General features: G+C 42.7%; 1 protein-coding gene across 8 annotated transcripts in view; it reads left to right on the top strand.

The window, feature by feature from the left end:
* Positions 1–24099, top strand: part of ITPR1 (inositol 1,4,5-trisphosphate receptor type 1) — a 308099-nt gene that overhangs the window by 3575 nt on the left and 280425 nt on the right. For all 8 annotated transcript variants that reach the window (XM_057507152.1, XM_057507144.1, XM_057507135.1 and 5 more), the window contains exons 3-4: positions 17168–17275; positions 21140–21210. In XM_057507152.1, the coding sequence (XP_057363135.1) occupies positions 17184–17275; positions 21140–21210 (163 nt within the window). In that variant the 5' untranslated portion in view covers positions 17168–17183. The remainder of the gene's footprint in view (positions 1–17167; positions 17276–21139; positions 21211–24099) is intronic.

Here is a 24099-nt window from a genome sequence, read left to right as displayed (position 1 = left end):
TTTACATGGCTCTTTCGATGGAATCAGTTAAAGCTTGAAGTCAGTGGCATGAATGATGTAATTTCTCTGATTCTACCAGTTGTCATAGTGTCTGTGTTTCTGAGATTATTGCTAATGAGGATGAGCTGAAAACACAGAAACCACCCATTGAACAGTTCCTCATTTTGAATTATGTCAAGGGTCTTGCCTAAACTGGGCATAGTTAGGCATTTGGTGTGATAAATCAATTCAAGAACTTCTAATAGAGGTTAAGTTTGTTGTGGTCCACGTGTTTCTTCATTCAATAACTTTCTTGAGCATGTGTTGTTGGCGCTGGGACACAGACAGTGAAAGTTCTGTTCCCAATAAGCTTAAATCCTAGTTGGTGGCAGCCAGCATAAATAAGCAAGTACTGTACTATGACAGGTGTTAAGTGCTTTGGAGAAAATAAAGCAGGGTAAGGGGGAACATGCAATAAAAGGTGTTGGTGAGGATGTGGAGGAATTGGACCCCTCTGTGCACTGTTGATGGGAATGTAAAATGTGCAGCTGCTGTGGAAGACAGTATGGTGGCTCCTGAAAGAGTTAAACAAAATTTCCAGTTAGTTCTTCATTTCCACTTCGGAGAATTTACCCAAAAAGATTGGAAGCAGGTACTTGAATAGGTATGTGGACCCTCATGTTGATAGCAGCATTATTCACAGCTAAAAAGGTGGAAACAACCTAAATATCCATCAAGAGATGGACAAAAATGCATATAGCCACACAGTGGAATATTATTCAGCCCTAAAAAGGAATTAAATTATGATAATTGTTAAAACATGGATGATGCTTGAAAGCACTGTATGAAGTGCTGACATAAAAGGACAAGTAGTGTGTGATTCCACTTATATGAGGTCCCTAGAGTAGTCAAATTCTACTCTACTTTTTCGAAAGTCGAAAGTTGTAGGCAGGGTATAGGGGAATGAGGAGTTTGTTTAATGGATACAGACTTTCATTTGGGGGGGATTAAAAAGTTCTGGAAATGGATGGTGGTGATGGTTGCACAATGATGTGAATATGCTTAATGCCTCCTAGCTGTACACTTAAAAATGGTTAAAATGGTAAATTCTATGTTATCTATGTTTTACCATAATAAAAATGAAAAACAGGACAGCAACACAGGGTAAGGGGATAAAGGAGCACTCAGGTGGGGTAGGAAATCAAGAAGGGTCTCTTTAGTATGGTGTATTTGAGCAGATATGAAGCAAGTGAGCAGGCCAGGCATTCAGATATGTGTGTTTTTGCAGGTTGGAGATGATACACTTCCCTGAGGATTTCTAAACTCTCACAATTCTCAGTGTGGTTCTCAATATTGCTGAGCTGCATCATCCTTTCTGAAGAGACTGGTGAGGCTGGCAGGATCACATAGCAGATTGGAACTTGGTGGGGGATAAAACTGAGATTTCTAGAGTGTCTCATGAATCACATGACTTACCTGGGATTGTAATTCACCTTAGTAGGGAAAGAACTATCTCTGGTAGATAGGTGCACCTATAGATGGTTTAGACACCAAATTCCAAGAACCTAGTGATATTCCTGGGAGTTTACCCTATACCTGCCCCTGCTGCCATCCTGCAGACTATTCCGGCCTCATATTAAGGAATTACGCAAGGAGGACTATGCTCTTCTGCCTAGTGTCGTCCTTGGGGAATACGAAGTTCCACATGATTAATTCTCCCTGATAAGTGAACTGGACCCCTTCATGTGTACAAACTAACAAAAAACATACATGTCTTTACTTACTGTATAATATGTGCATATTCAACTACAGTAAAACATGAGGAAATAAAGATAAGCAACAAAACTAAACTAGTTTCTCCAATCCCATCATCCAAAATGAGGGCTCCAGACTTCTCCGCTAAATATATATGTATAAAAATTGTGTATATATTTAAATTTAATACAAAGGGACTCATACTCCTGTTTAGTACCTTGCCTTTTTCACTCTATATCTTAAGCACCTTTCCTTGTAAATAGACATCTGTATCTTCATTTTTTGCAAAGGTAGCTGTACCTTTGGGATTTCATTTGAGCCAAGACTTGTACAGAATCACTAGGGCAGAAGGACATTTGTCATTCAATGGGTTTCATCACCATCATAGAATCTAGGTTTTCTCATTCACTTTACACTGTTTTTTAAGAAAACTAAATGGAAAGTGAAGCATTAGTCAAACATTCACTATCTTATGGGGGTGAAACCTAGTAGTCATTCATTTAATGATAGAGTTTCTCATTCTTCAGAGTAACCTATGAGGTAGGTGGGGCAAGGTGCTCTTCTCTGTTTGCATTTTAAAGGAAAGCTTTACTACAGAAAATTTGAAGCAGATGTAATAGTAGATATCTTAGTGTAATGAACCCCTCTTTACTCATCACCCACCCTCCCTGATTGATTTTGTTCCATCTGTATTCTCATATGCTCTCCTGCCTCATCTTGCATGACTTTGAAGCAAATCCCAGACATACCAGTTCATCTGTATTTTAGTATGTATCTCTGGTATTGAGATTTTTTTTAAAAACATAATCACAATACTATCATCCATCTGAAGAAAAAAAAAGCTGTTTTTTTCATTGAGTCTGTGTTCTCACTCCTTAGATATATGTATATATAAAAATACCTATACTAATAATATATATGCATAAATGCATGTTTAGCAGTTTGTTTGAATTAGGACCCAAATAAGGTCAATACATTACAAATGGTCTATGTGTCTTTTATTCTGTATATTTTTTCTACACTTCTTTTTTGTTTTCCATGTATTTTATGGTTGTTAGTGAAGAAACTGGCTGATATTTTCCCCAGAGTTTGGATTTTGCTGTCTGTGTGGTATAGTTGAACATGTTCCTCTGTTCCCTATGTTTACTGTAATTCGGTAGTTAGATGTACATGCTTGATCGAAGTCAGGTTGTTGTGATTTTTTTGTTTATTTGTTTTCGTCCAAGTCTATTTTGTGAATTTCACTCAAGGAAGTGTATGATTATATTTGGATATGTCTTCTTGTGATATTAGCAACCATTGATGCCCATTGTCTCATTGATGCCCATTAGTTTACTTGGAGTTGTAAAACTCCTATTTCTATTTTCTCTTCATTTATTAGCTGGACTATTTTATAGAAAGAAATTTCTTCCACTTAGTTTTTAGTTCCCTGGGGGTATAGTTCATATAAAAAAAGACAGTACTTGAGTTTTTCTCTGTATTTTAGCAGTTTTCAAAAATAAGGAAATTTTGTTTCTCTAGCATAATTCATGGTCCTCAGCTAGGGGACACTGGGCAATATCTGGGGACATGTTTGCTTGTCACAACTGGGGAGAGGGTGCTACTGGCCTCCAATAGTTAGAAACCAGGAATGATGCTAAACAGCCAATAATACATTGCATAGCCTTCCACAACACAGAATCATTCTTTTCAAAATATCAGCAGTGCCTCCGTTGAGAAACCCTGTATCCGGATGACCAATGGGTATTTTGTTTTTTTGTTAATATCATTAGGTACTCATGGATTGAAACATATTTTATGTTTCACTTCATGAGTTACCCTTATTGATGTTCAAATTGACCATCTTTGCTTAGTGAGTGAGGGTCTATTCAAGTTGGTTCAAAAGACACAACCCTAGTAGTCATTGATATCTTTCTTGCAAAATTACTGTAGATCAAAACGTTCCAGGTTCATTTTCTGTATTTCTTGTCCCAGACCTGGAATCAGCCTTTCCCCCAAGGAGCCCTAGTTCTTTTGAGTGGGAGGTGGTATTTAGAGACTCCCAGTGAGTGCCAGATAGGTACTCATATTTGCATACAGGTTAGAAAATACAAATTAAAATGAAGAAAACTTAAAACCTGAACATTTTTAATGGACGCATTTCCAAAATATAGTCAACACATCCTTGCCTTTTTAAAAAGAATTCTGAACATACCCTTAACTTTTCAAATTGGCCTCAGTTTTAGCCTTTGTGTATTGGGGCTCAGAGCCAGTGCTCCTCAGATGAGCAGCAGTGTTATTGTTCTGCATCCATGTTTTTCAAGCTGTATGGAAACCCATTAAGAGTTGGAGAAATTAGTTTAGTGGGCCTTGATCAACAGCTTTGTAATGAAGTAGACTAGAATAGCAGACATCTAAGTGTATCGCCTGGATATTTAAAAAGAACTGTGTCCATTGCAACGAACTTTCCCTCTCCCCATACCCCCCTTCTCCCCATGACACTCACCACAGAGTGAACATTGGGTTTCAAGTTCAATGTATTTCCTACTGTGGATCGCAGTCAAAAGTTTGAGGGACATTGTTTAACATCTTTGCTACTCCATCTGTGGTCACCAGACCAGCATCATTGTGCTCAACTGGGAGATTGTTAGACATGCAGACTCTGAGGCCCTACCTCAGACCCACTGAAGCAGAACTTGTATTTTAGCAAGATCCCCAGGGAAGCCATACACGTGAAAGCATGAGAAGACCTATCCTGGGTTCCTCTGTGCTTTTTCTGTGCCTGCTTTTATCGGTACTTTGTTTCTTCCTGGCTGGCCCTCACCTGCTGAAACTGCCTGCTGTGTGCTTCCCCCTTGGAGCTCGCTCGCTCGTTGTCAGCTAAGTGGGAAGGTTGGTTAAGTCACCAACTGCAGGTGATTGCATAGGAGGTTTGGCAGCATTCTGACAAAAATGGGAATTTTCTTGTTTAGGTCTGGGAATTCTTTTATTAGCAGTTCAGATAGAAGTAGAAAGAGACCCCACAAATACAGTAACACATACTGGAGGTTGTCAAGTCACCAGTATAAACAAGGCTGCTTTTAACCGACTGATGTCAGATACTTTGAGGAACTTGGGTTCTATAATCTTTTATGACCCATCAAATCAGAAGTTTTGGACTGCTTGGTATAATGTTGCTCATCAGAAAAGCGCGAACGTAAGAAAAAATGTCACTAGCCTCCCAGTTCCTCAGGGTTCATTTGCATTTCAGGAGAAGCTTTATCTGGGAAGTGATTTTGTTTTGCAAAAAGAGCTTCAGAGCTTCCCCATGCACATATTCTGAACAGAAATAGCTGATCCAGCACCTTGGCGGTGCGTGTGCATGGGTGTGTGTTCATGCCCTGCCTCTATACCTTTGTACATGTGCTTTCTGCCTGCTGTACTCTTTCCCACCCCCACCCCCCCTTTATCTACCTCGACAAATCCTTCTATTCCCAGCCCAAATGTTCCTCTTCTGGGAAGCCTCCCCTGATGCTTGAAATTCTTTGTCATTTGAAACTCCAGGGTCCTTTATCTCTATTGTCCTCATGGGCCTTTTTGATCTGTAACCCACAGGAGTACCTGGAGCACAGTAGGAGCTCACAAAATATTTTGCAGATGAAGTTATTTATCTACATGTTTTATCTCCCTTTGAAGGTATAGGCTGCTTTTCAGAAGAATCTAAGTACTGCTCTCCTGATTAAATATTTCTTGGAAGACCATCTTGCTTTGAAAAGCCCCTTTTATTGCAGAGAGCAAAGTGAGGACAGTGTGCAAGTGTATTGAGGAGTTCCTTTTCAGAGCTTTTGAGATGTTGCTCAGTATAGCCCTTCGGAGGGCCTTAGGCTTGGGAAATTGTTGAGTGTCAATAAAAGGGAGTGGAGGTAATAATCAGGTAGTGAAACCAGGCTGCTGTCAGGTTGTAATGGTTTTGCCCTGCTGCACCGCAGCCTGGGGACTCCTGAGGGCCAGGTGTGGACTGCCTCTTGGGTGTAGGCAAAACAGGTAACATCTGTGCTTGGTTTTCCTCTTCAGCAGCATAGGTATAAAAATACCTGCTTTGGGTCATTGTTGCCAAGTTGTAGAATAATAAATGCTTGCAAAAAAGTCTTAGAGTTTAAAAAACAAAACAAAACAAAACATTTGTCGTAGAACAGTGGTTCTCTGCCAAGCGGGGTGATTTGCCTTTCAGGGGATATTTGGCAGTGTCTGGAGACATGTTTGTTGTCACAACTCGGGAGAGCGTGCTATTGGCATCTAGTGGGTAGAAGTTAGGGATGCTGCCAAAGGTCCTACAGTAAGCAGGGTGTGTCCCCTACAACAAAGAATTATCAGCCCCAACTGTAAGTAGCTCTAACATTGAGAAATCCCATCCTAGAGTGATTAGGAGGACTTAGGCTTTTCTCTGTCTCTGATTTTCTGGTGTTTTTTGTGGTTCAAGTTGTGGGCTGGGGGGCTTCTCCTTAGGCTCAGGCTGACTTTTAACTTTTTAATAAAAGAAATATTCCTCCCTCACTCCCCAAGCAATGGCTTTCCTTTCTGGAGCCTGTGGTCTACTAGCTTTCGCCACTGATTGGCCATGTGAGCTCGAAGAAATCACTCAAGGGTTTTTTGGTTTGCTTTCTCCACCTATAAAATGAGAAATTTTGGCTAAATCATCTCTACCCACCAAATGTAAAATTTTCTGACAGCCAAGTTTGAGCTTTTGATTGACATCTCTTACCTTGGCCTTGAAGAATAAGAGGCACAGGACCATGTTGTGGTGCTGACATATTTTCTGAGAAATAACTGTAGATAAGGTACTTGTTTCAAGAATTTATTATTTAGCGAACATGTTTGTGAAAAGGTAAATTTATCTTTTGTGTGTATGTTTATCTCTTATATGTCAAATAAACCACCTTTAAACAAGAGAATCGCTCCAGACTAGTATTTCTGAGATTGTCATAGACAGAGCTGCTTAAAGTTGAAACTTCTGAGTTGGTGACTTCCTTTGGGACCGTCTGAAAACGAAAGCAGAATGTGATTTTCTATGCTCCGAGAGAAGTGCTTTCTACAGTAGAATAAATTACCTCTTGATGGGGATATGCTGCATTTCTGAGAACAATCTGATTAGCTGCTAATGGGACAAGACGGCAAGGAGGGTCTACACAGAAATGTGTGTGGTGGTGGGGTGCAGATGGCAGGGTGTCCAACCCAAAAATGTTGTGCTGCTCATCCTCATTTCAGAATAAAGATGATACTGTCAAGAGTCTTTGCTCAAAGGAAGTTCCAAAATTAACCGTGTGAATACCCAGTAACAGAAGCAGAGGCAACTGTAGAGAGAACCTCCTTGCAAAAGCCAGCAGTGAATGTGGGTTTTCTCTCTCCTGTATTTACAGCCATATTACCTTATATGTACCCGGGAGAGGAAATCGGAAGGAGGCTTGTGCTGTGGAGGGAGTGTCATTGGCCTCCAGCCAAGAGATTGATCAAATGCCAGCAAACTCTTCCTTTTTCTGGGCACACTCTTGTTTTCCCACTGAGAGGCTTTGTGGTCTGTCTGGCTTCTGCCTACTGGGGGCTGCTGACCTAAAAGTCAAGTGTTGCCCTTTTACGTTGGAGGCAGCTGTGCTGCCCACCCCCAACTTTGTTCATGTTTCTGGGGGACCTGCTGCCTATGGCCTCTTAGATCTACAGGCACTTTTAAGTCTTTGTGCATAAGCCCCTTTCCTTTAGCTGCCTAACTTTAAAGGAAGCCTTTTGGTATTATTCTTTTTAAACAACCATTTTTAAAGCAAGCAGCAATAAAACGAGCCCTAAGAGACTTTGGCAAAAGCCCTATTTTTTTTGGGAGGTGGAGGTGATGTGGGTATGCCAACAGAGAACAAGGCAGATGGATGGAATTCCATTGGCTGCATTTGTCAGCAGAAGAATGACTTTGCAAGTGCATCATGCAATGGGGCCAGGTGGCCAAATGCAGTGACTGAAGGGTAGACTCAGGGGACTGCGTAGGCGTGAGACAGTCGTCCATTCTTAACCTTTGGTGGTTTGGGATTTGCCCAGAATAGCGGAGAGAATGTTCTGCGGGAGACCCATTCAGATAAATGCGTCTCACGCTGTGTTCCTTGTGTACATTCACTCGTCATGTGGACTTGCTGGTTGATGGGGCTGATGCTCAACTGACTGTGGCCATGAAAAGTTTTTTTTAGTAAGAGTAGTTTACGATAGAAAATACAGCAGATTAGAAGGAAGAATAGTTAACAAACAGGAATATTTCCTGTGTTTTACTTCTTTGTGGTAAGTAAACCCATTATTTTCTTTTCCTCATTTAATTCTCAACACAACTCTGCGAGGTAAGCCCTCGTGGTCCTCATTCTACTGATGAGGAAATTGAGACCCAGAAAGAGTAAGTGACATGGTCAAGGTTATGAACTTACCACTGTATTTAGAAATAAAAGGCCAACTTTTTACCCTGGCCTGGGGAGTCCCACTGACCCTGGCTTCTCTCTTTGGTGACCTAAGCCCGCACTGTCTTCCTTTCCCCATTAATGCTCTTGATACCTTAGTCAGCTTTCTGTTTCTTGAACTTACCAAGCTCTTTTCTGCCAAAGGGGCATTTGTACTAGCTGTTTGCTCTGCCTGAAAGGCTCTTCTGCCTGATTTTTTTTTTTTTTTTTTTTTGCATAAGTGCCTCTGTCTGGACTTTCAGGTCTTAGGTTAAATGTATCAACTGGTTCTCTCTGACCAGCCAAAATGAAGTTGTCACCCAGTCATATCATCCAGTTTTAATTTTCTGTGTAGTCATTATCACTATGTGATATTTCTTGCCTGTTTTATCCTTTTGTTTCTTTGTTTACTGTCTCTGCCTTCACTGGAATATAGGTATCGTGAGAATAGGCACCTTGACGATCTTACTTTGACCTGTACCCCTGGCACCTGGAGTAGGGATAGCACAGAGTAGATACCAATAAATAACATTGAATAAAAAGGAGGATTTAGGTTTCCAATCAATGCGTCCTCTTTAAACTCCTGACTGTTCAGTTGTATGTTTTGCATTTTAATCTTGTTCTCATTCTTCAAACTTATGCAATGTGAGTCATAAGCACACAGCCTTTGCTGAAGCAAATCTTTAATCAAAGAAAATTTAGAGCAGCCATATTCAAACTTCTGTGTCTTAGGAGCTCTTTATAGGCTAACAAATTATTGAGGACCCGAAAGAACTTCTGTTAATGTGAGTTACAACAGTCTGTATTTATCAAAGTAGAAATGGAACACTGAGAAAACATAGGAAAATAAGCCAATCACAAATTAATGCAGTCCCACATTTTTTATAAACAATAACTATGTTTTTTTAACAAAGCAAAAAAAATTCAGTGACGAGTGGGATTGTTTTACACTTTCGCAGATTTCTGTAAGATCTGGCTTAATATCAGAGAGCAGGAGCCCCAGGTTACATATCCACTTTTGTCTTCAGTCTCTTGTGACATCACATATCTTGCAGCTTCTGGGAAAAAAAAAAACCACTGTACATGTATGAGAGACTGAGTGGAAAGGCAAATAATGCCTTGGTGTTTTTATGAAAACAATTCTGGCCTTAAAGATCCTCTGAAAGGGTCACAGGAACCCCCAGAGGTCCCAGAGGCCCCCATTGAGAGCCACTGGCCTACAGGTTACGTACATAATTTGAAAGGGTAGGTGGTGGCATGGAACATTTGAGAGAGGGAGATGTTGAAGGCTTAAGGGGCAAGATCCAATTTAATGTCCCTAAGCCTGGGTATTGTATCAGATCTTTCTGTTGAGAAATATATGTGTGAGGATGCATGTAAAGTGTTGCTTCAAAACAAAACTGCTTCCCAGCTAAAGCTTCTCCTGAATTGCACAGGAACACTGTGAACTTGGAAGCTAGTGGTATTTGTCTTATGTGCATCTTTTTCAGAGGAACAGAGGATTTTGTCAAGCAGTCCAGAAATTATGCAATAAGATGGGTCATTAAAAAATAATAAAGCATAGGTTCCTCTCTGTGCTGGGAATAGTAGCTTCAAATACAACTTCCTTTGTAGCTGTTACTTTACACCCCTTACTTGGCTCTCCTTGTAGGTTTTGGCCTCAGATGAAGTTGTGTCCTATATGGAAATGAGATTGTCTTGAAGCTTTATTGCTCTCAGGTTCTGTCATAACTGGTGTTAAAGGCATCAAGATGGAAGCTGTTAAAAATAGATGAGCTATTCCAAGCTAGCTGCTCGCCAACTTAATTGTTTAAGAAAGGTAAATGATTGCAAATCCAGGCCTCTGGGGAGTACGTTGCATGAATCTTGGATGATGTATATGTAAGATTGTCAAAGTTAAGGTAATTAGGTGGTAAAACACATGGGGAACTTGGACATCAGGAAATAAATGGTTCTGGGTGGGGCCAAGTATGTGGCAGTGGAGGTGGGGTGCTTACCCAATTTAAGGGTAGTGTCAATGGGTTTTTTTCCATCCCCCTCTGATTGCTGAAAGTCACTGTTAGCCCCCCAAAGACCAGATGGCTTCATCTCAGTTAAATAAGGGAGGCTTTTATGTGTCAATAAAAATCTGTGGATTCATGGTTTGGGAGTCCATTAACTGGTGTAAAGTAAGGCTTCTGATTTCCTCTCTTGTCCACCCACCTTTGAGGATTAAGGATACCTTAGGTAACTTCTTGGTTAGTGAAAGTGTTCTAATTTAGTGTCATTTCAGGAGTTGCTAACTTTTAAATTCAGAATTGTGTGTAGGTGTAGGTTGAGATTTTTTTTTTAGAAAAATGAGTATAATGCAATTAGATAAGTGTGTGCAGGAGAAATAGACGGGAAAAATTACAATAAGCGAGTTTTCTGCCACAGTCAAAGCTTTCAGCAGAAAAAAGAACAAAACCTATCTTGAGCTGCTGAAAGTGAACATAGGTTTCTTTTTCCCCCAGTGAGGCTATGCTTTAGCCTGTCTTAACTTGAAAGTAGAAGAGGTTCTAAATATTGAATAATCATTCCTTTGAAGAAGTTTCCACCCACTGCCTCCCAGCAGGGGCCTGGTTTGATGTTGAAGGGGTTTGAGATCTGACTGTCTTAGGTGCTGTGAGTTTGGGGGCCCAAAAGCAATAAATACCTTGGATGACCTGTCCAAGTGTCAGCTACCTCATAGGCTTGCAGAGGATTTAAACATTTCTGGGACCTTTGTTTATTTGGATATGTTTCCAGCAGTGCTGACAAAGTTAGAGGTTTATATCAGAAGAATTGCAAGTTATGGGCAGAATGAGTGAAGATTTTGAAGGAAGGAAAGTGAACCTTTTCACTGGAAAATACAAAAATGGGCTCTTAGTAAGGACCATATACTGTGCTGAGCACTCTGTGTGGATTTAATTTACCCCTCAGTGATCCTGAGACATAGGAAGGATTGCCCCCGTCCCTTTTTCTTTAAGAATGAGGGACCTGAAGTTCAGAGAAGTTACATAAGTTGCTTAAGAACACACAAGTGGTAATTGATAAAACCTTGGCATTTAAACCCAGGAGTTTGGAGTCTGTTTCTTGACTTTTTGGGCGACAGAGGGGATATTCAGCAGGGGAGGGGTACTTCTTGCCAGGGATCCAGGTTAGAAATTTTGTTTCTGGCTCTGAACTTTCTCATTGAAATCTTATGAAAAGGCCCAGTGGGGCCTTTGTTCTCTAATATTGATCCAATAGTGTAAACTTGGCTTTAATTAATTTTAGGAAAACAGTCACCTAAGAAGGAGTTGAAGTCCTTTTAGGCAACAGATATGGTGACACTGTGGTTACACTGAGCAAGAATTGACTTTTTGTCATGGCCCAAGCACTGTACTAGGGACTGGGATGCAATGGGGAAGAATTTTGCTGCTCTGTCCTCACGGGCTCACAGTTGTGTAAAGACAAGTAAATAAGTAAGCAGGTGAATATGCAATTTTAGGACAATGGTAGTGGATCTTCTAGCTAGGGTAATTAAGGTGCTATATAAGGTATGTTGAGGGCGTATAACCCAGATCTAGGGAGTCAGGGCTTCCCAGAGGCTGTGATATCAAACCGCGACTGTAAAGGTGACTGGGAGTTAGCCACAAGTGGTAGTGGAGGAAGGGGGAGGAATATCAGGCAGCAGGGACAGCATGTGCAAAGGCCCAGGGGACAGGGAGGCATGCCACACATCAGGGGATCTGGAAGAAATTCAGTATGGCTACAATGTAGAAGGCAGGGGCCTTGTTCAGAGATGAGGAGAGGGAGCCAGGCAGGAGCCAGATCTTGAAGTGCCCTGAAGAGATTTTGGAGAATTTTAAGTAGAGGACTGACATGAGCTGATTTCTCTTTCTAAAAGGTCATACTAGCTATGTGTGTAGAGTGGATGGAGGGTGAAGGAAAGACTCAGAGAGATGAATAAAAAGGCTTTCTGGAGCCCGGTTGAGAAATGATACTGGCTGAGATTTGGGTGGGGGCAGAGGAGTTAAAAAAAGAATTGAAAGATTCAAGAGATATATTAAAGCTTAAAATCAGTAAGATTTGGTGTTCAGTTAGGCTTTTTCATGTATTTACTAAATATTTGCTGAGCATCTGCCATGTGCTAGACACTGGTTATGGGAATACAAGGGTCTGGGCTTTAACCAGGTAAGGAGTGGGATAATAGGGAAGAGTGTGTTCTAGGCCTCAGGGACAAAGGCACAGTGGCAGGGATAAGGACAGAGGGGAGATGGGTGGTGCCATTGGGCTCTGCGGTGATAGATGCAGCAGGTACAGTGGAGGAGAAGCACACTGGTGAGTTCTTGGTACTTTGAGATGCTGTGGGCATTCAGGAGCTGAATCACAGTAGCTGTTGGCTGTGAGATACAGATTTGGGAATCCTCATCCCAAGAAATCACTGTAGCCAGCAGAACAGAACAGATGACCAGGGTGGGTGTAGAAAAGGCAAAGAGCAACACAGATTCTGAGCCCACAGATTTGGGGGACCACCACCTTTGGTTTCTGTTCTCCAAGGAGATCTCTAAATTTGGGTGTTTTTATTCCTCCTTCCTTATGAGTAGATCAAACGTCCCTTTTCCTTACACCCATTCAGGGAGCAAAGCCTCCATCTGCATGAGCACCTTCCCGGGGCAGTAGTCCACCTTTCTCTGCCCTGGCCAAGCCACCCTGGAAGAGTCCTACTTTCAGAGCTGCCTGAAACCATCTGCATGCTGCTGAGTGGTTGGTGGGGGGCTCGGAGTAGCTTTCGTAGATGGTGTACTTAGTCCTGCAAGCACTTTGATGACTGTTCTACGGACATAATGTCACTGAAGCTTATGACAACCTGCTGAGGGAGCTGCTCTTATTAGCCCCATTTAATAGAGAGTAAAAACAAGGCTTAGGGAAGTTACCGAACTGGCCTGAAGTGCTGCAGTGACCAGGTGGCGGAGCTGGGGTTTGAACCCTAGCATTCTGACGTGGGAGCCTTAGCTCCTGCCTGCTCTGGGGTGCGGAGGGCTCCTGAGGCCAGGAGGTGTCGGGAATGGGGAAGAATGGTGATGCTTTGCAAACAGAATCAGTCTTAAGCAGATCAGATAGCATTTGCATATTAAGAAGTCTTTGAGCACCACAGGACAGATCAGTCGCCAATGTTCTGGTGGGCAGTTGTCTTTCTGTGGGGCAGGGAAGGAGACAGCTGTGTTTACTAAATGGGCTCTCTGAACCTGAAGCAGGCCCCACTGTTAGGTGTTCGAGCAGAAGTTCAGACTGTAGATAGGAAGCCTGATGGGAGGGGATTCCATTATTGGGTGAGAAGTAGAATTATATGCTTTATAGCATTCCTCCCAACCTTCACGATTCTGTATGTTTGGAAAGGCCAGGATGCTCAGTGGTGAGGAGTTGAGTATAATTCTACATAGTTCACTTTTTTCTCACAGGTGAATTAAGGAGGATGATTATTGTCCCTTAATATAATTTATTATCAAAGATCATACAGGAATTCATTTGTTATGATATCCCGCTGACTTTTTATACAGGGGATCCTTTCCTTTAGTGAGTTTAAATTTTGAAGCCCTGGAATCTTCTAGAATTCCACATCATCTCATTAAAAAGTAGTAAAAAAAAAAAAAGAGCTAGCATTGAGCAGTGAAAGTCTGCCAGCTGCTGTACTAGGCACTTTTGATTCACTATTTCATCTCTTCCTCACAGCAAGCCATTGAGGGAAGTACTATCCCCATTTTACAGATGGAATGAAAGCAGAGAGGTTTAAGTGCGCCGGGGTCCAGTGGTGGGCTCATAATAACAGGTGTGCACAGTAAAGGCTGGAGCTCTGGAGGTAACCACCCAGACTTTTCTCAGCTGACTGACTCAGTTTGGTAGCAGAGGGCCCTGGGTGTCTGCACCGTGTTTGGTGTCCTAGGGTCATGCACATGGCGGGTTGGCATCAGCTTTGTTTTTTTCTTAGGTACTCCCCAGCCATTGTGCGAGCGACACAGGAGCCCTGGGTACAGCTGTGACCTTTCTGGCTTAGATGGTCCAGGATCAGATAAATAGGCAGGTCCTGCACCCAACTTTGGCACAACAGGAAGTCTAACAAGATCCTCCCAGGCTTTTCACTCTGCTGCTGACTTTCCATCTCCTCCCCTTCAGTCCCCAGAGGCCTGTTGTGTTGACTTTCCTGGTCTTTGTTTTTCCTTGCAGGACCTCCCTGCTGATTGCCCCAGGACGCTCCTCCTCTCTCTTTAGCAGCCTCCTTTTCCTCCACTTAACTACTGGTAGGTGAGAGGAGACCTCCAAGGGATCCCAGCCAGACCAGGAAAGCTTCTGTCCCGTCCTTTGTGAAGGAACTTATCATTTGAGACTTTTAGGGAAGAATCTGTCCCTGCCTCTCCTGGTTGTTTTTAAAAAAATTGGGACCCCTGGCAGATTTCCCAGTCAAGGATCATTAACTGTGGTGGATATACTGATCTCTGTTTTCTGGAGGAATTGTAAAATACAGTTAATATTTACTCATTCAGTTGTGTACTTAATAAGTGTGTTGGTTAGGAAGAAGATACTTAAATTTCTTCTTCTGACGTATCAAAGTGTTATGTGGCCACAGTAGAAAAATTAGGAAATGGGATTATGCATAGACAAGAAAATCAGTTCTCCATAATTGTAGCACCCAGAGGATAAGAGCAGTTGACATTTAGCCCAAGGTCCAGGGATCACTGTTGATGAAAAGCACTGCTGAACAGTCCAGCGGACCTGGGTTATAACCCTGGCCTTTCTGCTTGCTAACTATATATGATGTGAGCATGTTAACTTCTTTGTACCCCAGTTTCCCCAACAGTAAAATGGAAATAATGTTAGTGCCTGCCTTGCGCTGTGGTCCTGAGGATTCAAAACCCCTTAGCACAAAGGTAGACTTGATGATGCTTGACAAATGTTAGCTATTATTATTAGAAATGGTAATCATACAGATCCATGCTGGAGAAACATCATATCAAGCTATCTATTGCTGTTATCAACTACGGGCAACATTGAGTACGCCAGATTCGGTCATTACAGAGCACCGAATTGCATCTGCTTCTTTCCATTAAGAGCCGGAACCTTTTAATAACATAACCAGGTGGTGAAGAAGGTTAAGAAAACAGTGGTCACACTGCTATTTCCTGGCCTGGTCTCCCTTGGGACCAAATGCTCATTCAAAGGGCAGGCCTAAAAGGAGAAAGTTAATCACGCTGGACAAGGCCCTTTGCCCTCTTGCCTGCCCATGTATCTGCTCTCCTGCTGTCCTTCTGGGAGGCCACAGTATGCAGACTGGTTTCACTCAAAATTCAAACAAGACTTGTTTTCCAGTAATCAGTCTCAGAAGTACACTGACTTCCTGAGCCTTTATCATAAGGCGTTTAAATATGGGCACATAAGGGGAATATTAATGCCCCTTAATGTTTTTCATCTGTGTAGCTTCCTTGGGTGTTGTTTAAAGCATGGGTTTGCCTTTAGGTCTAAAATACCCAGTTAGGAACGAATGACATGATGATAGACTCAAATCTCAAAGTGGGACTTGGCAAATTGTCCTCCTGTCCATGTTGGTGTGTCTGTCCACAGGGTCTAGAAATGCCAGTTCTTGTGCTTGAGAGTTTCTATTCTCATTTGCTGTGTCTCTACGTGAGTTCGTGTTCAGTGATACATTCTTTATCTTTCTTGTCATGTCTCGGTTGTTGGGGAGGATAAATTAGTTTTTTGTTGCAGCTTCTCCAAAGCCGCAAACTGAGGTTCTTTAACGTGTTTTTAGCACCTAGCACTCTCACTAAGGTAGGAGAAGGTTTGCTGCTGAGCGTTGCCGCATAATTCTTACAAACAAAAAACTCGGCACCCAGGACACGATTTCAGGAGAGAATGCTTTGCGGCACCGCTTTGCTTCCTATGGCTTTGCGGGTGAATGATTTCTGGCAGGTGAACGTGAGGAAAGAGATGGGAAAAGGTGTTGAAGGGGGTCTGGGTTTGGAGGAGAGGTCTTGGGCAGACGTGGGTCACCATGTTCATCTACACACATCATAGGAAATGATGCGAACTTAGCATCAGTCCACACCAGCATGTTGTCTTCCCGCATAACCGAGCCTGCTTTTTAAATGTCAGTTTAGCTTTTTTATAATTGGCTCCCACTCCTCAATATTTATGGCCCTGATGAAAGCTGTTTCTATGAGTCATGTCAATATTGTTGTTGATATTTGTGTGTGTGCAAATGTAATGATTTCTGGGCTGTGTAGAGATTTCCTGGAACCGAAGAGCCTTTTCTAGGACTGCCCCTGACTGGTTATGTGTTTTCCTGACAAGGGTTCTTAACCAACCTGAGCCTTGTTCTTAACTGCATGGGGAAGGGTTGGGACCAGGAGCTGAAATCCTTTTTTCTTCTGTTTCTTGGTGAAGGTTGAGAAGGAAAGACGTTGAAATAGTATTTGGGCAAAGTGCCCGCAGTTGTTGAATTCTCAGAAGGCCCCTAGAGCCTTGTGGTGTTTGGTACTAAGTTTCCTTTTATTAATTTCATTTTGTTGCTTTGCTACCTCAGCCCAGGCACCCGCCAGACCTAAGTTTTATACCAGGTGTTTCCTTCTGACTGAACATTCCCTGGGGCAGATTGAATATGTTAAATGTTTTGTAAGTCAGACTTTCCAACTCCTTAATCACCACGGAGTTCTTGGCGGACTTCCCCGCAATCTTTCTGTTCTCCACTTACTATTGTGGGTTCTCCACTTGTAGAATCGGATCTGGGCGTGGTTTTGTTAAAAACAAGTGCTATTGTGGTTGGAATATCCCAAAATTAAATAATATATGGAAAAAAATGTTGTTGCATATGGCCTTGCTTGGCTCATTTAATTGCCTGCCTGTCACACTCTCATTTAAATTTGACTTTTAAGTGGAGCACTTTGGAGCATCGTGCTAAGCCAGCTCTCAGTGACTTTTTTCCCCTCTGAGCATTTCTTTCCTTCTAATAATGTTGTGTATTTTACTTTGTCTAGGATTTTCAAGAAAGACATGTCTGACAAAATGTCTAGTTTCCTGCATATTGGAGACATTTGTTCTCTGTACGCGGAAGGATCGACAAATGGATTTATTAGCACCTTGGGGTAAGAACATCAATTTCTTGGGTGGCACGATTTTTTTTGATCATATAACATCAGCTTAAAAACTGATTTTTCTAGCATAAGAATGTTACCATCTTGGCTTTTCCAGGGGCAGTTGGAATCACGAATACGAGATCCCATATTAGCTAAGTTTAACTTTTTACACAAAAGTACTGTTTTCCTGCCTTCTCTGGGAAAGTGAAGCTTCATTAGTTAAGACTCTGTTCATACAGATTTTATTATAATTTCCTCTACCTTCATATATAAGGGGGAAAGTGCAAAGTGTGTGAGATAAAATTTTAAGATATTTATGGATCCCAAAGAATTACTTTAAAGCTTCCCAGAAGCTCTTACTCTCAAGTGCTGATTTGTTTGTCATATAAGCAAAGACCAGAACTTCTCAGAGCTTATCTGTCTTCTTTGATGCAGAACAGTTCCTGGTTTAAATTGCTGTGTGCATTCAAAAGCCACAAATTGCACAAAGTTCTGTAAATCTGATTTTTTGTTTTTCTGTGCTGTCTTCCATTTTACTCCAACTTTTAATGGTGTAAATATATTCCATAATGTACTCATTTGATTATCTTCTCCCTTCTCCTCCTACTCCTGATGTCTAGAGGAGGAAACGAGAAGTGAAACAGTCCCAAAGGCAGACAAGCAGAATGGAGAACCAAGATGGTTAGCTCTGAAAGAGTCACAAATGGTCTATATTGTCTTGGTGTAGAAAGGAGACCCCGGGTGGCACTGTGACTTTGGCAAGAGCTGGTCCCATGTAATTGGGAAGGAAGGCCAATGGCTTCTTCAAGAACCTCATTCTTACAGCAACCTTTTAATCAGTTGTTATTTAAAGTGTGCTTGTTCTCTGGTCTTCATGCAGAGATGAGTAATCCTACGCTCTCATTCAGGTTACTCTAGCCTCAAGGAGCAAGTTATTTCAGATATAGAATTACAGCTGTTGGCCCTCACCGTATAAAATTTTCATTTCCAAAAGGTGCCCGATAAAAAGAAGTCATCCCCAGCTGCCCCATCACTAAGTCCAGCAACTCTTCCTCAGTCCTTCATTCTTTAACCTCTCTACACGAACGGGCCACCCTTCCCAGTTTATCTCCTGTGCCTTTTGGCAAAGAGGCATTCTGCTTGTGCCTCTCTTCTTGGCTGATGCTTTCCTTTTTTCTCTCCCTCATGGTTGAACCTTGCATCCTCTTCTTATTTTTCAGTAGGAACACCAACAATACTAAATAGCAGTGGTTACCACATCTCTGAGCCCTGGGGGCATTTACAGCACTGTGTTAAGTGCTGTTCATACATCATCCCTTTAATCCACAAATAGCACTAACAGTGAGCAGTGTCCTTACTGCTGTTCATGGAGGCAAACTTCTGAGCATCAGAGAGCTCAAGTCACCTGCCCAAGGTGTTGCAGCGGCTGAGACGCACGACCCCAAGGCTGGTGCTCCTAGCAGTTGCTCTTGGTGAGGCAGAATCTCCCTTCCTCCGCTTTCCTGACCGACCCTCTGTGGCTGAATTTGCTCACCACCCTCTTCACTGTCTACCCACTCCTCTCATCTGGATGCCCTATAAAGCCTCAACCCCTCCTTGGCCCCATCTTTCCTCTGTGGCCCCGATTTATTTTACTGGTGCCACTGTCCTGCTGGGCATCCAGACTCACTGCCAGTCAGTAACCGGGCCCACCGTGCCAGCCCCTGATACCTTAGTGCCTCCTTCCAGAGCATCCCTTCTCAGATAGAATTCCTGAGACACAAATTCTTTGCTTTACAAGAATTTTCCTTAAATATTATAAACAACTTAATGGTAATACCCCAGCCCCTGCCCTTTTCCTTTCACATGAGGATGGCGCTTTTTAAAATTTGGGTATCCAATACTTCCTTCAGATGAGTATTTTATTGCCTTGGTTCCCCACATTTATGTGAGGATAACTAGTATAAAAATGGATTTGGAAAATTCAGTTTGACCCTCTTTTTTCTCTTAATATTCTTAACATCGATGGAGCCCCTGTGGTGGGTGACAATGAGTGACTGCCAGTTTTTCTGTAACTCAGCATCATCTGGAACCCGCTTCCATTTATGTTTGGCAGTGGTTACTTCCAAATGGCTGTATTGGCTCACGAACATTAGAACACGAGTAGGACCTTGAAGAGTGTGTGTGTGTGTGTGTGCACATGCATGTGCTCAGTATTGGTGATATGCTTCTGAATCATCTGCAGAACTTGGTAAAAATAAGGGTTCTTGAGTCCCCTCCCTGAAGACAGCCTTAGTAGACCTGGGGACCATGGGGACCTGGTATTGATACTTTTAGAAACAAAAAGTCGAATGAACATCTACCTGCTTGAGAATCCTTGAGACCAACTCTTTGATATTACAGATGAAAAAACCAGACTTCAGGGACCATCACTCACAGGGGCTCATGGTGGGGATTTTATAGGTGCACATTCTACTTTTGAATTTTGTGTTAAAAATTCATGCTGTTGGCTACACAGCCCCGCTTGATGGAGAGAGGGCTTGTATCTTGGAGCCAAAGGAAGCAAACAGCTGGTGGGCTGCTCTGGACACTTTGATTTGCCCACCGGATAGCTACTGAGCACATTGCCAGGCTGGGCAGGAAAATGTACTAGTTCTGGGCATCTCTGGGCCACTCAGAGGGCAGCTGTCTGCACCCCTGGAGCATGCAGCCTACTCACCATTTGTGCATCAGCCCAGTGAGGTTCAGAGGATGGAAAGGAGAGGCAGAGAGTGCCTGGAGGAAAGGCTTAGGGGCTAGAGGGGCTTCACGGAGAGGATGGGGGCTCTGAGTCAGGGCCTTGAAAGTCAGGACTTTTGAAGGCCAAAGGGATTTTGGAGGAAGAGGTGGAATATTTAATGGTACTTTGCTTTCTGGATAAGAGGCAGCAGCGCAGACTAATGGAAGGGACCCTGGAAAACCCTACCGTATTAGCTGAGAGCAAGTTCTGTGGTCACTTGGAGAATGAGCCAATCCTACCAAAACTAGTTGCAGGAACTTGGACAAGTCATTTAAACTTCTCAGAGCCTCAGTTTCTTAATCTGTTCAAAAAAAATTTTTTTTTAATGTGGTTCTTCTGAAAGAATTGTACAAGTTAGAATGGTCACTGAGGATTTGAAAGACTGCATCTTACATAATTTTGGGCTGGTTACTTATTGGTGACTTTTTGCTTTCCCTACTGTTCGCTTGTGAAGCTCCAGAACCCTTTCTGATTTCCACGCGTCTGTCCTTGCGGTCCCTTCCACCTGCAAAGGCTCCCCTTGTCTTCATCCTCCCACCTCTGTTTCAACTCCCAGTAGTTCCCGTGTGATCCCTTCCACCAGCCCCTTCTCGGATGGCCTCAGGCACATTTTGGCTGTATTTTGTTCTTCCTTCTCTTAAACCTTCTCTTAAACCTTCTCTTTGCCATTTTACTTTTGTGGCTTCCGCCCTAGTCTTGGGCTCCCTAAGGGCAGGGGCCTGCCTCCTATGCAGCCTCACATCCCAGGGCCTAGCACACTGCCTGCACAAAGTGGACCCCTCAGCTACCGTTAATTGAATGCACTGAGCCCTTGCTGTGCCTCGCGACCACAGTGATTGCATGCTGTGCTCCAGTTCACCATGGATGTGGTTAAGGGAAAATAGCCACAGAGAACAGTAGCTGTATGTGTGCTTTGTAGGAGCAGAACCCTGGGCTTTTGGATTAGATTTAGCTCCCTACATAGGACTCCTCTAGGGAAGACAGGTCCCTGGCAGGAGAATATGGCAGTCTTAAGTTTTGCACAGGCACAGCCCTAGGTATTTGACTTTTATATAGTGTTTAGGTTTCCTTTGCTTAGGCTTGGCTTAATATAACATTTATTTTTGTCTTTGCAGCCTGGTTGATGATCGTTGTGTTGTACAGCCAGAAGCTGGGGACCTTAATAATCCACCCAAGAAATTCAGAGGTAAGTTGGTGACTTTGCTTCCCTTGGAAATTAATGAACCGTGTTGCTGTGTATGGGTTGTTGTTATTATTTTTTTTGTAAATGAGCAATTGTGGGTTTATTTATTTATGTATTTCTTTTTTAAGTATAATTTCATTTCTGACCTTATGACCCCTTGAAAATACAGAAATAAGTTCAGTGTCAAGATTGGGATGGCTTTTATTAGGGGCTCAATTTGTGTATTGAGTACATGTTGGCAAGAGCTCATTCACTTTGAAGCCGTCGATTTGTGCAGCTATGTGTCCAAACAAATAGGATTTAGAGATGTAGTCACAAGGGACATGTGCTATTTCAGCAGACTTCGCTGTGCCTTTGGGGGCTGTGATAGTCTTAGATAGCTCAGCCTAGGATGAAAAGTTCTTGATGATTACACTAATTTTTTGAGTTAAAAGACATAGGTACAACAGCCTTCCAACCAGGGGCTTCCTACCAGGATGTACCAGTGGTGGCTTTATTTTTAGGCCTCTTGCATTTGACATTTTCTCAGAAGGTAGTTTCGTTTATTCCAGGAGGTGTTTAAAATACAGTTGGTATCTTAAGATGATAAACATTTTGTTTTTATTTTTTGTTGTTGGGGTAAGTGGTTCTCAGCTCTAATTGCATAGAATTATCTGGGAGAGATCTTAAGAAGATGCTCAGGGCCCCACTCCAAGAGAATCAAGTGACTCTGGAAGCCGGGGTCAGGGCAGCGGCATTTTTTAAGGCTTCTTGAGTGATTTTTATATACAGCTGAGGTTGAGAAATATAGGTCATTTGACCAGTGGTCTCAGTACCAAAGGGCTCAATCCTTGCCACCGTTTGTAGATGATATCATTTGAGTTATACGTTCTTATTGTTAGGTGATTTAGAAACTTTTTTGGATAAAGGTTAAAGAAATTACAGTAAAACAGAAGGCAAGCTTTCAGATGGAGAGAAGCCGTTTGGAAGAGGCTTGGCAGTGAGCTGCATCCAGCTGACATGAGGCTGCCCAGGGACTTTTTCCCTTGGGGTCAGGGGACTGTTTAAGAAAAATTATTGACACAAGGCCTGTGTGATAAGAACCTGAGGCATCTGTTACCTCTGCTGCCTTTTCTTCTCAATCCTTCTTCTACGTCTTTTGCCAAAACAGAACCTTGATTGCAGATTTGGTCCAATGGTCATAGTCCAGTCAGTCACTCATAGATTGAATTCCTTACTCTGAATTCTATAAGGTACTTCACTTTGTTTTTCACAGGGCCAAGATCGATGGCCTCAGGGCCAGGCACTATGCTAAGTGCTCTGCATATCTTGAGCTCATGGAGTTGTCTTCGCCACCCTATGAAGGCCTCAAAGCCCTTGAAAGTGGGGGTTAAGGACCTTGTCTGGGGTCACACAGCTGCAGTGCTTGGAGCAGGAGCTGTCATTCACAGCTTTGGCTGCATAGAGAAATCACCTGGGACACTTTCAAAAATACTGATGTCTGAATTCCACCCCCAAGGATTCTCATATAACTGGGTATTGGGTTTTTTTTTAAAGTTCTCTAGATGGTTCTCCTATGCAGCTAGTGTAAACCACTGCTAACAGAGGCTGGGCTATGAACCACCAGCTTCATTATCACTTAGGGATGAGCTGGTCCCAGTGCGGCTTTTGCAGGTGGGACCAAGTAAAGGGATGTGAGTCAGGAGCTCATTGCTTTGGTCCAGTGTGAGCTTCTACCCCATTCTGCACACAGGTCCTGGGAGCCGGGAAAGGGACCTGGGGAAAATGTTAAGGCATGGAACAAAGTTAGTCAGTGGCTATTCGGACACAGATTTAGAACATTTAAATAAATAGGACCATAGCCAGGGGTGTATGTTTTCTTGGCACTAGGTTGAAAGTGGCTGGTGTTTCAATGTGTATCCAGTGGCTGATTTTGAAAGGGCCATCTTGAGATAAACATGACAGTCCGAGAGAGGCCCTTTGGAAAGAACCTAACTCTGTTTATGGCCTGGTCTGGGTCTTCAGATAGTCACATGATGCGGGCTTGATGTGATGACTGACTTGCCCAAAAATTAAAAATAAAGGTTTCTAGGTTGTGAGGTGCTTTATACTTGTGGGAAAATCTGGCTGAAAACAAGCTTTGCTGCAGGCTTTGTGGATGTAGGTCAGGACTGCCTACGTGGCTCTTGCTGACCTGGAGGGACCTCGGCACACAGGTGAGGGGCTAGGCGGGTCTCCCTTTGAGAGCTGCTGCAGAGCACCAGGAAGAGCTCTTGCACCTTGGAACCTGGGCAGTGAGGATTCAAACATTGTCCAAAGCAGCCCTTCCATTCTAGGGAAGCACGCTTTGAAATAAATGTTCTCTAAAACGAAGAAAAAGATTTTTCCTTTGGAGGGGATTATTGCCTTTCTAAAAGCAAGTGTGTTTTGAAGTTAAAGTCCTTGTGATGTTCAGCAGTTGTGCACAGGGCAGTTGGGCAATTTGGAGGCATTTCTAGTCCATTTCCTTGCCATGCCATTGCACTCTGGAGTTTAACAGGCATATGGAAAAGTGAGAGGCTGGCAGGCAGCCAGATGGGGTGATGGAGTCTATCTGAGCATCTGCAGAGCTCCATTCAGTCATTTGGGTTTGCTCTGCTCCCATTGTTTCCTCGCCAAGTTATTTCCTATACTGAAAACCATCATAACCTATTCTTAAGTAAATGGAAACCAAAGGCCTGTTTATGTTATACTCCCCTGTGGCTTCTGATTTGGGGTTTTTAATTTTGTGAGATCCTCTTGAAATATACCACCCTAGTGGTTACTGATGTAGACCCTAGGATGGGGCTTCCTGGGCTCAAATCCTCATTCTGCTATTTCTTAGCTGGGCGACCCTGGACAAATTGTTTAACATCCATGAGCCTTGGTTTTCTC

Source organism: Manis pentadactyla, chromosome 1, assembly GCF_030020395.1.
Source record: "Manis pentadactyla isolate mManPen7 chromosome 1, mManPen7.hap1, whole genome shotgun sequence".
NCBI classification, from domain to species: domain Eukaryota; kingdom Metazoa; phylum Chordata; class Mammalia; order Pholidota; family Manidae; genus Manis; species Manis pentadactyla.
The sequence above is the reverse complement of the archived record's forward strand: the minus strand, read 5'-3'. Positions and strand labels throughout refer to the sequence as shown.